The sequence below is a fragment of the Ambystoma mexicanum genome, chromosome 3q, assembly GCF_040938575.1.
Source record: "Ambystoma mexicanum isolate Mex_15411 chromosome 3q, UKY_AmexF1_1, whole genome shotgun sequence".
NCBI classification, from domain to species: domain Eukaryota; kingdom Metazoa; phylum Chordata; class Amphibia; order Caudata; family Ambystomatidae; genus Ambystoma; species Ambystoma mexicanum.
Genome location: NC_090926.1, coordinates 1,214,222,041 through 1,214,237,007, shown reverse-complemented (window position 1 = coordinate 1,214,237,007; position 14,967 = coordinate 1,214,222,041). Strand labels below are relative to the sequence as shown.

Here is a 14,967-nt window from a genome sequence, read left to right as displayed (position 1 = left end):
ACAATGGCGATTCATATTGCCCTTGCTTTATTTAACATTACTCACGTGACTAATGTTCCTCTGGTCACAGGTTAATAATGCTGCCTCTTGTAACCCTACATATTTATTTGTTGTAATGGTCAGTGTAGGCACACACACAGAGGATGCAGAACTGCCTGCTATGATCACAGAGCAAACTCCAGCCACGCTCTGCAACACAATATGTTCATCACTTTGTCGTGTAGTTGGAAGCCTTGGCTTGGTTTGCTTCTCCGTGTTTAAGCTGGAGGGCAGATAAGTGACCGAATTCCAGCACTAATAATCTATGCCGAAGTTATCATAGTCTAGCTCTAACGTGTGCATAAAGCTCTTGAATGTGAGTTGTTCATGTAGGTTTAGAGAAGCATGCAGATGAGTCAGGGTTTGGAATTCTTCCAAGAAGGAACATAATTGCAGCTGGAAGTTGAGCTTTGATTAAAATCTTGTAACTTTATGGGAGGAAAGTGCACAAATGTAATGTATGTGTCTGCAATTGGTGGAGCACGTCTGAAGGATTGGCTGATGGTCATGCACGAAGGATTTCACAGAAATAAGGCTGCTTTTGTAATGCTGCTCTTCTTTTGGCGTAGCCTCTAACATGGAACAGACAAACGCCGTATCCTCATTGGGATGTTCCACCCGCTGCGCTCACCACAACCCCTGCTCCAGTCCTGGCTCACCCATGCCTGCCTGAATCACTCTGTTCATACCCTGCGCCCCTGTCCTCCACCTAACGGTACTGTTCTTTTCCCGTCTGATCCTCTCCCTCCAGAGTCCCGACTGCCCGACCCACTTGTCTGTCCCACACTTCGGCCTCCTGCACATTCCTTCTGTGTGTTCGGTCTCTTTGGGGTGGCAAGCAGCACAGAGAACATGCTCATGAGACCCCAGATAGGTTTAATTAGGCATCATAGTAGCATCATTCTTTTGAAGTGACACTTTATGACGTGAAGAACTACATAGCCCAGTATCCATTCATGCAGAAAGATTAACACCAAATATATGCAGTTAAAAAAAAAAAGATATCACAATTGGGGAAATTCCACAGGCCTTTTCCCATTTTTCGTCATGTTGAATTTAATGGAACCTGTTTTCAGATTTCTTCCTGGCTACACTCATCTCGTGCATTTGTAAGTAAATAAAAAATAAAACAAATACATAGGATCGGATGTCCACAAGCATGAACTATAAGTTCATGCCACTGCCAGTTGACACCCTGTGATTACAGGGGACTGACTATCTTGCATGTTCAGATAACTATGTGCTGCCCCCCTGGTAATAACATTGTTATTAGATAGGGCAAAATCCGACCCCAATGCTCTTGTGGGTAACACTTTCCTTGTGTCTGACCACTATGTTTTGGTAAACACACTCACTTGACAGTTGAGCTTGATTTGGCATGCCTCCTACTGCTACGAGCAAGTACGCAGCACTCCTATATTAACAACTCTACTACTAATTCACTTTTTAAATGACTACTTTTGGACTGCTAGGTGCTATTTTTGATTGTTTGACTGAAGATCAGAAGACTAGCTCATGCCATTTACAATGCCATGTGGCACTGTCATGCCCTGCATTTCCCGTTCCTGATCCTTCAAAACGCATTCACGTTCAAACTCTAAACTAGCCTGTTTAATGGAGCTTCCCTCTATAATTCCCAGGTAATTTCTGCACGACTAGTGTGTAATTTGTAAATTTCTTTCCACATAAAAAGCTCGGACTATGTCCGCCAGAAAGGATTGGGTGGCAGGGCCCCAAATGTTTTTTTCTGTTTTGCAAAACATGACCCAGCAATAGGCGACAAGTAGATTTGTTTACAGAACAAGTATATTTCTTGAACGTTTTGTCCTTTGGATAAGAATTCTTTTTTTTAATTCCAGGCCCCTGCTTACCTAACATAATGGCAGTTGTCACAATTGTTGAATGGGCTGTAGAATGCTCTTCCACACAACTTCTCTGAAGGAAAAGGGTGATACAGGATGTGCACTTATGTTCAAAACTCTCCCACCACATGTGATTGTAGATAAGATACCAGACCTGTCTCACGTTATAAGTGACAGCACTGGGAAAGAACAGCCTGGTCTGACTGGGGTGTTTTTTGGAACTGGAATTCCTAAGTATGTACTTTTGGAGTTCCGTTATTACAATTTGTTAAACACTTTAAAAAGCCAAGAGTGCCCTGAAATGAGGCGTGATGGCAACACTGCCCAGATTTGGTTTCATTAGAAATAGGGTGTCAGCAGAAGACTTGAATATATGCGGGGTACAATAGCTGATGTCTTGCTGATCATGGCTAGAGTGGTGAGCCGGAATCATGTCAGCAAGGCACTGAGCACTTCAAAAAAGATTTGACTTGGACTTCAATGACCCGAGCCCGAGGAAAGGTGTATGCCAACCCAGCGGCAATGTTTGTTTTCTTCAATGGGAGGGGGAACCTTTTGAGGTTAATGGCTTGGTGTTTGTATTGTGGACAGGTGTCACTGTGTCTGTTACTTCCATAAGAAGGTTGAGTTGGATGGTGGCTGGTGGTAAATAAAGGTTGAATTTAGATTTCAATGTTTTATGAGTAGCAGTGGTTTTTAATAGGATGTGAGGAGAGCGGGCATTGGTGAAGGGTGGGCACAGGGCTTATGATGTGGAGGATAAGGATGGTGTGGTCAGCCCAGGACAAAGGAAAGAAGCCATGCAGACTTATGGGTTACAGTCTCTGTAGATGGTATTGTTGAGGCTGTGTCCTACCAGTGGGTTAGGATGAAGGATATAAGCACATCAGTGCTTTAAGTAGACAATAACTCGTGTAGGTCCCGATTGACCCATACCCCATGCATCCACGTAAACTACATCAGCTACTCCAACAAGCCCCAGTACTGTCCCATCAAGAGTCTGGCAATCCTGCATACAAGTGCTGGCATTGGAGCTTTGAAAATGCAAGGGGGCAGGAGGCTCAAACCTCTCTGTGCCTACCCACTTCAAGTATATCCAAAAATTGATACATTGTGGTACTTACTGCATAGGTCCATGAATGCCATTTAAGATGCTCATCACTAATCGAGGAGGTGCCACCTCGTGGCAGAGATAGTGGTTGGAGTCAACAAGGAGCCTGAAGTAGCCATCAATTAAAGACACCAACGACAAGGCTTCTTCATAAGTCGGGAGAACCAGCTCCTACAGGAACAAACGGGTACAGTCATTAGCATGGTACAATGCAGATAGGGAATTTCTGGGGCTTTCACATGTAACAGCAGTAGTCTATGTACAGAGGACAGGCAGGAATGCATGACCAGCATTGGGTGCAATACAAATAAGCATAATTTAAAGCTTTTGAAATAAAAAAGTGCTCATTGCGGATTGCTATGGTCTCCAGCAAACATGACCTCTAACATATTTTAGTACACGAAAACAGTCAATCCGTTGACATCTGGAAAGAGGAAAAGGCTATCATATGGCTATGCAAAACATCCACTTCAACACTGGTTCAAGGTTATTTACACTTAAACGTGGAAGTTTTATGAGGTCTGTTAGAAAGGCACCATGCACATTTACATCATATGCTGGCGGGACTTCAGGAGACAGCAAAGCTACTAAAGCACAGAGGCAAGGGATCAGAAGAGTTGCTACATTTGTTCAGGAGAGGAATGGCAAGAACTGTCACAGCAACACATGCCAGAAAGTAGAAAAGCCATCCCTGTGGGGCAGAGCAGTGGTGTGGATGAACAGGCACTGTGACAAATCATGGGATTCAGTCACTTCTCCCCATAGGAGAGCCTTTCCTCAGAACTCCAGAGACAACCATCAAAACCACTATTTGTTATCTATATATATCTCTCTCTCTCTCTCTATACATATATGGGATACATTACTCACCATAATCGTATTCCTGATGCTTGTATCTGCTTAGATTCACATGCTATACATAGGCCGACATCTAGTGGAAGCTGCAGAGTATTACAGTTGTTGTTTTTCGAAACATGAAGAGGGACGTCGACAGGGCGTGCCAGTAATACTATCCCTAGTGTGATGTCCACAGCACCCATGGCCCTTCAAGCGTTGATGTCCCACAGATTGTTTTTTTATATGAGGTAGCATGAAGTGTAGCGTGAGTACAGGTGTATCCAAGCAGATAAATATCAGAGAAGCTCATATATCATCTATGCACCATCTCTAAGGGGAGGAAGGGTGGGCGCATGTGAATCTAACCAGCTACAAGCATCAGAAATACAATTACGGTGAGTAATGTATCCCTTTTGAGGCTTATGGAATCTGCTTAGATCACACTGTATGCATAGAATTAGCGAACAGCGTTAGGGGAAAGTGGTGGGTTGTGAGAAGGTTCAGGGGCAAATAGATGTTTTAGAACCGCTTGTCCCACCTGTGTATCTGCTTTGGAATGAGTGTCAATGCAGTAGTGCTGAGTGAAAGTGTGTACTGAGCTCCTTGTAGCTGCTTTGCAAATGCTGTCTAAGGGGACATTAAATGCCAGAGTAGCTCCTGTGCTCCCTGGTGTGAAAAGCAGTGTCTTGTTTAATAATGAATAGCACAGTTGTATGGATCTGACTATCCATCTGGAGATGGCATTTTTGGAAATGCGGTCTCCTTCTCTGCCTGGTGCTACGGAGATAGACAGTTGGTCTGTTTTCCTAAGCGGTCTGATCTTGTTTACATAGTAAAGGACCTCCCTCCTCACACCTAGTGTGTGGAGTTTTACCTCCGCTGAGCTAGCTGGATTCTGGAAGAGGCCGGCAGCTCAATGGATTGGTTTACGTGGAATTTGGAAATGTACTTATGAGAGAACCTAGGATGTGTACGTAAAACCAATTTGTCTGTGTGTGACAAAGAAAGGGTCCTGCACTGACAATGCTTGCAATTCACTAAATCTTCTTATGGAAGTAATAGCCACTAAGAAGGCAATTTTGTATGTCAGGAATTTAAGGCTTGACTTATGCATAGGCTTGAATGGGAGCCCCATGAGCTTTGCGAATACTACATTGAGATCCAAGCCTGGGGATGGGTTTGAAATTGGAGGGTGGAATCTCTTTACTCCATTGATGAATGCCTTGATGACCGGTACTTTCCACTACAATACTTTATTCTGGGAGATGGTGTAAGCCGATAAAGCCACCAGGTGGACCTTTATAGAGTTGAATACCAACCTCGAGTCTAGCAAGTGGAGCATATAATTTAGAATGAAGAAACGAGCTGGGGGTAGATCTCTGTCTTCGTCTGGGGCCTCCCTCTGGAACAGCCTCCGTGCCACTCTGAAACTTGAGGAGAAGCATCTCCGGTTCCGGAAACAACTCCGGACCTTCCTCTTTTCTTCTGTCTTCGCTCCCCCTCTCCCCTGTTGATCTGTTCTCTCTTGGCACCGTGTACCTGGCCACCCTCTGTCCTCCTGGCCCAGGTAACAGCTCACCCTGCCACCATCCCGCACTACCTCCGGACCACACCTTGCACTGGGGACTGTATCTGTAACCATACAGCCCCCCTTTTTCTTCCTGCACTTATCAGACCTATTCTGTCTGCTGCCTTAAACCTAGCACTTGCCAATTGCTGGCTGCACTACCACTGTTTGTTGCCTTTATTATTTATTTATTTATTATTATTATTTATATGTTTCTCCTTTGCTTCGCACTTTCCACTTCTCCCCCCTTCCATGCACTTTTCCCCTCCCACTCTCCCATGCACTCGCGCATTCTCAATGTCACTGGGCCTAGTAAGATCATTGTTTTGTTCTCCCCTGTTCCCCTCCCTTGCCTTGTCGCGCTCTGAAACACTTGCGTACGAGCGCAATAGAAATAAAATATCAATATCAAAGAATGTGGGAAGGAGTCCATTCTATGGGGTTTATTTGTTTACAATGGCACCAAATTACAAATCTCCACCACTTGTCGAAATAACAGTGTCTGGTGTTTGGTTTACTTGCCTCTTTGAGGATGCCCATACACTGTTGTGGTAGATTAAGATGTCCGAACTCTATGAACGCAGAAGCCATACTGCCAAGTCCATTGAGTGGGGTTGAGGGTGTACTGTTATTCCCCTGTGTTGGGTCAATAGATTGGTCTGGCACAGGAGTTTGAGCTGATCGCACATCGCCAGTTTGCGCAGATGTGGATACCATGGCTGCCTTGTCCACATGGGAGCAACTAGGAGGAGCGTCATCTGTTCTCTGTGAATCTTTTTCACTACCCTGCTCATTAAAGGAGTCAGGGGAAAAGCATAAGAACATTTCCCTGACCAGCTCATCCATAGGGCGTTCGCCTTGGAGTCTGGCTGGGGGAACCTGGACGCGAAGTCTGGGCATTGCTTGTTTTCTCTTGTAGCGACAAGTCTAGCATGGGGTAACACTACAGTGAGAATATGTGGTCGACAATACTTGAGTTTAGTTGCCACTCGTGTTCCTCTGGTAGGGGATCTCTGCTCAGAGTGTCTGCTAGAGGGTTAAGTACCCCTGGAACGTGTTGCGAGGATAGGAACATCCCCCGTCTGAGTGCCCATCTCCATATTTTCTGTGCCAGCTTGGACAGATTTGGAGTGTGTGTACCCCCCCTGCTTGTTGACATAGAACATTGCACTGGTGCTGTCTGTTAGGATTTGAACCGACTGGTTCGTCAGCTGCGCTGTGAATGCTTGAAGCGCTTTGAATACTGCTAGGAGTTCCAGCAGGTTGATGTGGTTCTGTGCAGTGATGTGAGTCCACAGACCATGTGCTATGTGGTGAAGGTAATGTGCCCCCCACCCGGAGAGTAATGCGTCCGTTGTAACGATAGCTTGCGCTTCTCGGTCATGCAAGGGTTTTCCCTTTAACAGGTTCTGCTTTGTCCATCAGCGTAGGTTTTGTACTAGTGTTGGTGAAACGACAACTAGATCCTCCCACTGACCGCTTTCCTGAGACCATTGATTTGCGGGTTGACTGCCCGGGTCTGGTTCAGTGATTCCAGGGTAGGTTGCATCCTTCTTTGGATAGATTGTAGAAAAGGGGTGAATTGGGTGGCAGCCTTCTTTTCCCCCAATATATCTTCTACAACGTCTTTATCTAGCTGAGTCTCTTGGGTTTGGACACCAAAGTGTTCAGCTGTCTTAATTAACATATCATTATGGAGAGGCTGATTTTCCACTGGCGAATCGGCCACTGGCGAGTCCTGCTGAATTCCTCCTCATCATCACAATAATGATCAGTCTGTTGATAGGTTTCATTGTCATCAGTGTCTGTGTGAACATCAAACAGATCACTTTGGACTGGTTGGTCTGGACTTGAAATAGGGAGAGTATCAGGATGAGGCTTCTTAGCTGGAGGCTGGGAGGTGAAAGGTTTAGCTGTTGGAGATGTTCTTCGGAAGTTCTGGTATGCCTGTGTTTTTTTTCTCCAAAGAAATTGACCATAAAGGTCATCCTAGTCATGATTCTATCTATGTCTTCAGCAGTCCATGTGGCTGAACATGGATTTACACCAGGGTACTGAGGGGTAGAGTCCTGTCCTAGGAGTGTAGGATGGCCCTGGGGTGTAGACTCGGCCGGAGTCTGAGGCTGGCCTTTGTTCTTTAAGGCTTCTGCCAAGGAAATTTCCTCCTGTGGTACAGTGTTTCTCCCTATGGGTAGGGGTAGACTTGTCCTTATTAGGCTTATCTTTATGATTGGGGCTCTTTGGAAGCGTTTCTTGGAGTGTTTGGACTTCAGCAGGCTCTCAGAGACATGCTTTTTCAATAAGTGGGATAAAATAGTGTTTTTAGAGCTTACAGCCATTTTCAACGTGGGGTGTCGACTTTCGACAGTGGGGCGGACCGCAGCCTCGTCTATCCAACGCTCGGCCAATGTTTTGGGGATGGCGTCTTTTGTCTTTAGACTTACGGGGCCTGTCATGAGATGATCGGGTCCTCGAGTGCTCAGAGGACAGTGATTCTGTAGACATCCCCCATGACGCCGTGTATGGGCGTTTGGTCGCCGATGTCAATTCCTTGCCATGGGCTATGTGCTTAGTGCCGGGGGTCGTGGTAGAGCTTTCACTACCGGGTGTCGTCCCTGTAACAGTGCCGCAGGGCCTGACTTTTGGGGTCGGGTCCTGCAATTGGGAACATAACGGTTCCCGTCACCTTTGCTGTCTGTAAAGACTGCAACGCTGCAATCACTGGAGGCTCCGTCCACGTCCATGGTGGTCTCTGCCTGTATGGCGCGATGGGCACAGAGTTTAGCTATTCAGGCTCAAAGAATATTTGGTTTGAAGAGCTTGCAGGCTCGACAATGCTCCTCATTGTGATCACGCGCTAGACACAAATTGCACACCCGCTGCTTGTCTATCCACAGGAATTTTTTATGGCATGTGGGGAAAAACTTAAATGCAGTGTTCTTCATGTTTATGGGGAATGGCAGGCAGGAGAGAAAGGGAAAGGAGGGGAAAATGCATTCTACAATGACCACCCCCAGTCTCCCTACTTTTAAGGCGTATACCCGGTGCGGCCTTCCAAGGACGAAAGGGTCAGTTGAGTCTGGAAATTCATCCGACGGTCATCATTTTCACTGCGTCAATGAAGTAGTTGAAGTCTGTTTGAAAATGTCAACATACTTCCCAACATGCTACAAACCAGGAATTTGGCATGTGGGTAGATTCCATGGTGTAGACAATGTAAAATGTATAAAATATAAATGTTTCCATTATTTTTAAGCGTTTTATTTAAGTGGTCTGCAATGCTTGGATATGTGTCTGTGTGTGTGTTTGAAATGTTCAGCATACTTCCCAACATGCTACAAACCTGGAATTTGGGATGTGGGTAGGTTCCATGGTGTAAACATTGTCAAATGTACACTTTTGTAATTTCTTTTTTAAGTAGTCTGCAATGCTAGTTGACGGAGATCCCCAGATCCGTCTTCATCTGGACGTTCCTCTCTGTGTGTTCAGCAGCTACTTCTCTTGACCTGGTGTGATAAGGCAGTCGTCGAGGTATGGGTACACGTGTATCCTCTGTAGCCGGAGATGGGCCGCCACTGGTGCCAGGCACTTCGTAAACACCATGGGCACCGACTTCAGTCCAAAAGGGAGGGCCTTGAATTGGTAGTGCCTTCCTTGTACTACAAAGCGCAGGACCTTCTGATACTTCTCGTGAATGGGGACTTGGAAGTATGCGTCCTCCAGATCCAGCGACGTCAAGAAGTCTCCTCCCTCCAGTTGGTCGAGCAAGTTCTGCAATGTTACCATCCTGAATTTATGGGACTTGAGGTATTTGTTGAGACGCTGCAAGTCTAGAACGGGCCTCCGGCCCCAGTTCTTCTTCTTTACCAAGAAGTATCTGAAGTATCTGAAGTAGACACTGGAGCCCCAGAGCCGATTTGGAACCAGCTCTATCGCCCCTTTTCCTATCATGGCCCATACTTCCCGCAGCAGCTGGGGGATGTGCTGCTCCTGATGGAGGTATCCGCGGACAGTTCTGCTGGAACTCCAGAGTGTGTCCGTGGGCGAGAGCTTCCAGCACCCATCGGTCAATGGAGATCTTCCACTCGCTGACGAAGACCGCCAGCCGACCTCCCACCAGGGTGCATGGGTGGAGCCAGATGTCCTGGCTGGTTCAATCTTGCTTCAGGGCCTGCGTGCCGCCTTGGGAGTGATGACGACATCGGCCACCTCCACCAAAAGCCTGCGTCGTGGTATCAGAGTCTGCAGAAGCCTCCCCCTGTGTCTCCTCACCTGTGACCTCCGGTGTAAGAATTATGGTAGACTCTCTGTCTCTCCTTCTTTCTTTTCTGCGTACCTCTTCACTCTTCTCCGCCTTCTTTCCCTTCCTTCTTTCGTAGAGAAAAGGACGCTCTCCACCTGAGGCCATCTTGACAATGATTTGAGAATCGTCAGGCGGACCCAAGGGAGCTTGCCCCCAAATTCAGGGGAAAAGCCCGGTAAGGCGCAAAAAACCCTGAGCGGAATCAGCATGCAGATGCAGGTCTTGCTTCGGAAGAAAGGTCCAAATCCTTAACTGGAGTATGCAGTGGGACCCAGGACAGCTACGGCGTAATGGCGTAATGACTGTGGCTCCTGGAAGAGGCAAAATCCAGAGAGCACGGAGTCCAATAGGTTCTGAAGGTAGGTTCCAACCAGGATGACAGGACAGCCACCTATGCAGGTAAGATATGGGGAGCTCGAAAGCGAAGGCTAACAGAAAAGGTGGACGATAGGAAGGTTAGAGAGTAAGAAAGTCAGTATCAGAAGGCAAAGCCAGCAAGGTGCAAGAGTGGAGGAAGTAAAGAAAAGAAGAACAGAAGGGAAACAAACACGTGAAAGCACAGAACGAAGGAGGAAGGAAACACTGGCGTGCGAAGCAGGCAATCAGCGAGAGGGGAAAGAGAGAAGGAAAGGCAAACACGGTAGGCGGAAGGACGCGACCGTAAGAAGAAAAAAGGAATTAGAGCAAATAATCTTGACCGGAACGGGGAAAAGGCAAAAATAGGCAAGGAAAGAAGGTAAGGTAAGGTAAGAGGGCTAAAAGCGTAGGGACGGAGAAAAAACCACACAGAGGAAGCACCGGGCGGTCCGACGCGGGCAGTTCGAAAGAGTTGCAGCGTGTCTGGTAAGGGGGCATGTCAGCCTATGTAAACAAAGGCACGTTGAACACTAGTATGCTGCTGCTGATTCCGCGGTGGCTTAATGAAGCCGCCATTTATTCCATATCTTCCACGGTTGAACCGTGACACGTGGACTGGGAGGGTTGGCGGTAAAAAGAGGACCTTCGGCCGAAACCTTTCGGCGATCTGCCGGAATTCCCATCGGAGGCACGAAAGGAAAGGCGGTGTTGTTGAAGAGTGCCCCAGGGCACGTGCCATCTCTGTGTTCGTCTTAATGGCCTGCAATGATTCATCAAGGGCCTTCCCAAAGAGGTCGTCATCGTCGAAGGGCATGTCCAGCACCCTCACCTGGACCTTCTGACGGAAGTTGGTGGCTTTCAGCCAGCCACAACGACAAAGGCAGACACTGTTCCCCATCTGCCGGAACCCCGTGTCCGTGACGTCCAGGGCCACCGTAATGGCAGGGTCCAACGACACCTCCTGGAGGATGGAAAGCGCCTCAACTCGCTTGTTGTCCGGTTGAAAATACAGCAGCTGGGCCCTCTTATACCACAGCTCCCTGTCGTGCCTGCAAGATCCTCTTCCTCATCCCAGTACCCACGGGATTATGGGACTTTAAGTCCCTAACATCTTAATTCTCCATTTGATTACGATTTTCAGTTTTAATTAACTCACTTTGTCAGTATAACACACCTCTAGATATAGTACTTGAAAATATTGATATTTGTTTCTTGTTTTCAGAATGTAAACCACAGGAGAGATCAAACTATTTATGTTCTGATCCTTATATTGTAGCAAAGTCGTCACACTGATATTGCACACCTGGGTAGGTTGTATATACAGTAGGTTAAGTCGGAAGTAGCTTACTTGGGGTGCAGGGCAGGGTAATGCCACCCTGGCACAAGGTGGAAAGTAAATAGCAAAGAAGGAAAGAGTCCCAATAAATGAGGACCGTCACGTCGACTGCACACCACTATACTGAGTTGCAGTCAAAATTCATCAAAGTATAAGAATTATAATCACAAACAATTCAAAGTGGGAAACAGTTTAAGAATGAACAACTAGTTATTTTAATAAAAATATGTAAATTGGAGCTCTAAACGTTTCGGGGTTCCCCCTTCGTCAGGAGCAAAATGATATCATCATTCCAGAAAATGTCAATCTTCCTTTTCTACAAAGTAAACAAAACACATTTAAATAATAGATAGTCATATGTCATACTCAGGTTAGAGGACATTCTTAGTCACAAATATAGAGACATCAATCTCCCATGCTTAGTAGTCCTTATTTACCTGGATTGTAGTGGGAGTAAATGCTTGTTGAGTAAACAAGTTCCTTAGTGGAAGAAACTCTTCACGTTTGTTTCTGCACTGCAATCTAGGACACTCTAAAAGGAGGGGTATAGTATAGATTAGCGAGATTTGAGTCTAAACTCAACACAAGATAATTACTGATACTGGTAGATGAGTAAAAAGTACTCAAACCCACCACTAGATGAAGCAGAGACCTTACCTATAGAGCGGATGTGAGGCTAATGTCAATTATCTTCACATGATGAATAACGTCGAATTTTCAATGGGTGGAGTCTAAATGGTTACCCACAATATATATTTACATTCGTGAGTCTTACCTTGAAAGGTATAGGTCATAGATTCAGGCTGTCAAGACATTAAGAGAATTATATGACATTAACAGTGTCAACACATGCTGGGAAAGTGTTTATAACTGTAAAAACAATAGGGACTGATAGATGTAAAGACTACATAGTCTCTCTAAACAACTCAATATGAAGGAGGCGCCAAAGGGAACCTCTGGAAGTAAAGGGAAAAGTCTGAGGGGTACTTAAGGTTTTAACAGTAATGCTCATGTGCTTCTCTCTCTAACCAGCGTTCCCGCGTGCGCCTCAAAATAGCCGACACTAAAATACAACGTTAATCGTGAATTCATCACGCAGCCACTTGGTGACGTCACGTTGTAAACAGAGCTCAGGTGCCGGAGGTAAATAAATGGAATGCTCCTTGTCTTATGCGATGGCATGAAGAGTACTATACATGTCATTATTAGGCTTGTCATCATGCACAAGCCACATGGGAAGAGATAATGACAAATGTCTTGCTCACAGGGAGCAGTCAAAATGGGAAAATGAAAATAAATATGGAGCGGACGGCCTTTCTTTTGGATATTATTGCTTTCTAACTTATACCCCTGGAGATTAAGATGAGCCAAGGAAAATCAAGCTAACAATCCAGTTGTATATGTCCTCATCGTTCATGTTCATATTCTAACAGTTTGTAGTCACTCACATTGACCAATGTATTAAACTATCTAAGAAGCAAACATTTTCATTGGTACTGTGTCATCTTTATTGGCTAATATCTATAGTACAGAAGAACAATTTACTTACCAACTGGGAACGTTCTTTTGATTGGATGTTCCTCCAACGTATTCCTCATCTTTGATATTCACGTCCAGCTTCGGGTGCTTCGGAAAATAATTCTCGGCAGAGGGCGCTGTGCGTCGATGGTGTCGAGTCGATGACCCTCGAAGGCCTCCTTCGAGGGGGACGTCATCAGGTGTACACGTAGCACACCTGGTGCCCGTTGGCCTCAGTTCTGTTAGTGTTGATTGTCAGTGAAGGCAGACAGTGGACAGCCCTGCGAGAGCTGAAGTTGAAACAGCATAAGAAATCCAACAATGTTTAGGATGGGAGGGCGATGAGGAATATGTTGGAGGAACATCCAATCGAAAGAACGTTACCAGTTGGTAAGTAACTTGTTCTTCGAATGGATTGTGTCCTCCGACGTATTCCTCATCTTTGACCCACTCCCAAAGCACTATTGCAGAATTATGAGGTGGGAGTAGAATGTGAAATTGTCGACATTTATAAGGCCGAATACAGTACTACCTTACCAAAGGCAACATCCTGAGAGCGGGAAGCATCTAGACAATAATACTTTGTAAATGTATGCAGTGAAGACCACGTTCCTGCATCACAGATTGGCTCCCCTTCAAAGGGGCGTTCCTATTAAATCAAAGAGGCTATACCTCTGGTGGAATGAGCCCTCAAGCCTTCTGGTGGGTCCTTACCTGTCAATTTGTAACATTCCGAGATGCCAAGTATAATCCACCTTGATACGGTCTGTTTTGAAACAGCTTGACCCAATTTTCTTACGGTATACCCAATAAAGAGTTGGTCATCCACTCTGAGCCTGGAGAACCTAGAAATATAAAATCTTAAAGCTCTTTTAGGGTCTAACCTATGGAGCCTTTCCTTCTCTTTACTGGGATGCAGCGGGGGGTAGAACACCGGCATAACAATTTTCTGATTCAGATGGAAATCAGATACAACTTTAGGTAGGAAGGAGGGTCTTACCCTCAACACCACCTTGTGGAACACGGTCTAGGGTAACCTGGAAGAACGTGCCTGCAACTGATTCACTCTACGTGCAGATGTTAATGCGACAAATAATATGGTTTCAAAGGTTAACAACCTCAATAGGCATGTGTACAAGGGTTCAAATGGGGCACACATTAAAAACTTTAGAACCAAATTAAGGTCCCAAACTGGGACTTGAAAAGAAGAAGGTGGGAACACATTTGTGAGCCCTTTTAAGAATTGAATCACCAAGGGAATTTTAAAATAGGAGCATTCTTCCGAAGAGCGCTTTAAGATGGAAAGTGCTGCCAGGTAACCTTTAATGGTCCCAACATTGAGACCTTTAGGTGCCAATAAGAGGAAGGATAACACCTCTGGAATTGAACATGGAAAAGGATCAATATTCTTTTCTCTGCACCAGTCGCAAAACTTGTTCCAATGGCAACGGTACAAAGACTTTGTTGCTGACCTTCTTGCCGAAAGCAACACCTCCATGACGTCATCTGGGAGGTCCCAATCCTTGTATCTCAGCCTTTCAGGAACCAAGTGTGAAGGTTGAGGGTGTTGAACTCTGGATGGAGAACCTGTCCCTCCCTTTGTGAGAGAAAATGTTTTCTCTGCGGAAGATGAATCGGAGGACAGGTGGACATGTCTAGAAAGTCTAGATACCACGTTCCGCTGGTCCAATCCGGGGCAATTAGGATCATGCGGCTTGCGAACCGTCTCAACCTCCTGATTACTTGAGGAATGACAGGGATTGGAGAGAACGCGTATAGTAGTGGGAAGTCCCAATCCACCACAAACCCGTCTCCTAGAGCTCCTCTTGGAGGAAATTCCCTTGAGCAGTACCTTTCGCACCTTCAGTTGCTTTCGGCCGCAAACAGGTCTACTTGAGGGGTTCCCCAAAGGGTGAAGATCTCTTGAAGGACTTCCTGAGCTAGTTTACACTTGTTGGACACAGCACCCTGCCTGCTCAGAGCGTCTGCCGTCGTGTTCTCCTCCCCGGCCATGTGAACTGTTGATAAAGAGATTCC

General features: G+C 45.9%; 1 protein-coding gene across 2 annotated transcripts in view; it reads right to left on the bottom strand.

Moving 5' to 3' along the window:
* TYK2 (tyrosine kinase 2) overlaps positions 1-14,967 on the bottom strand; it is a 1,212,497-nt gene that overhangs the window by 466,930 nt on the left and 730,600 nt on the right. For both annotated transcript variants that reach the window (XM_069604089.1, XM_069604090.1), the window contains exon 8: positions 3,026-3,183. In XM_069604089.1, coding sequence (XP_069460190.1) covers positions 3,026-3,183 — 158 coding nt within the window. The remainder of the gene's footprint in view (positions 1-3,025; positions 3,184-14,967) is intronic.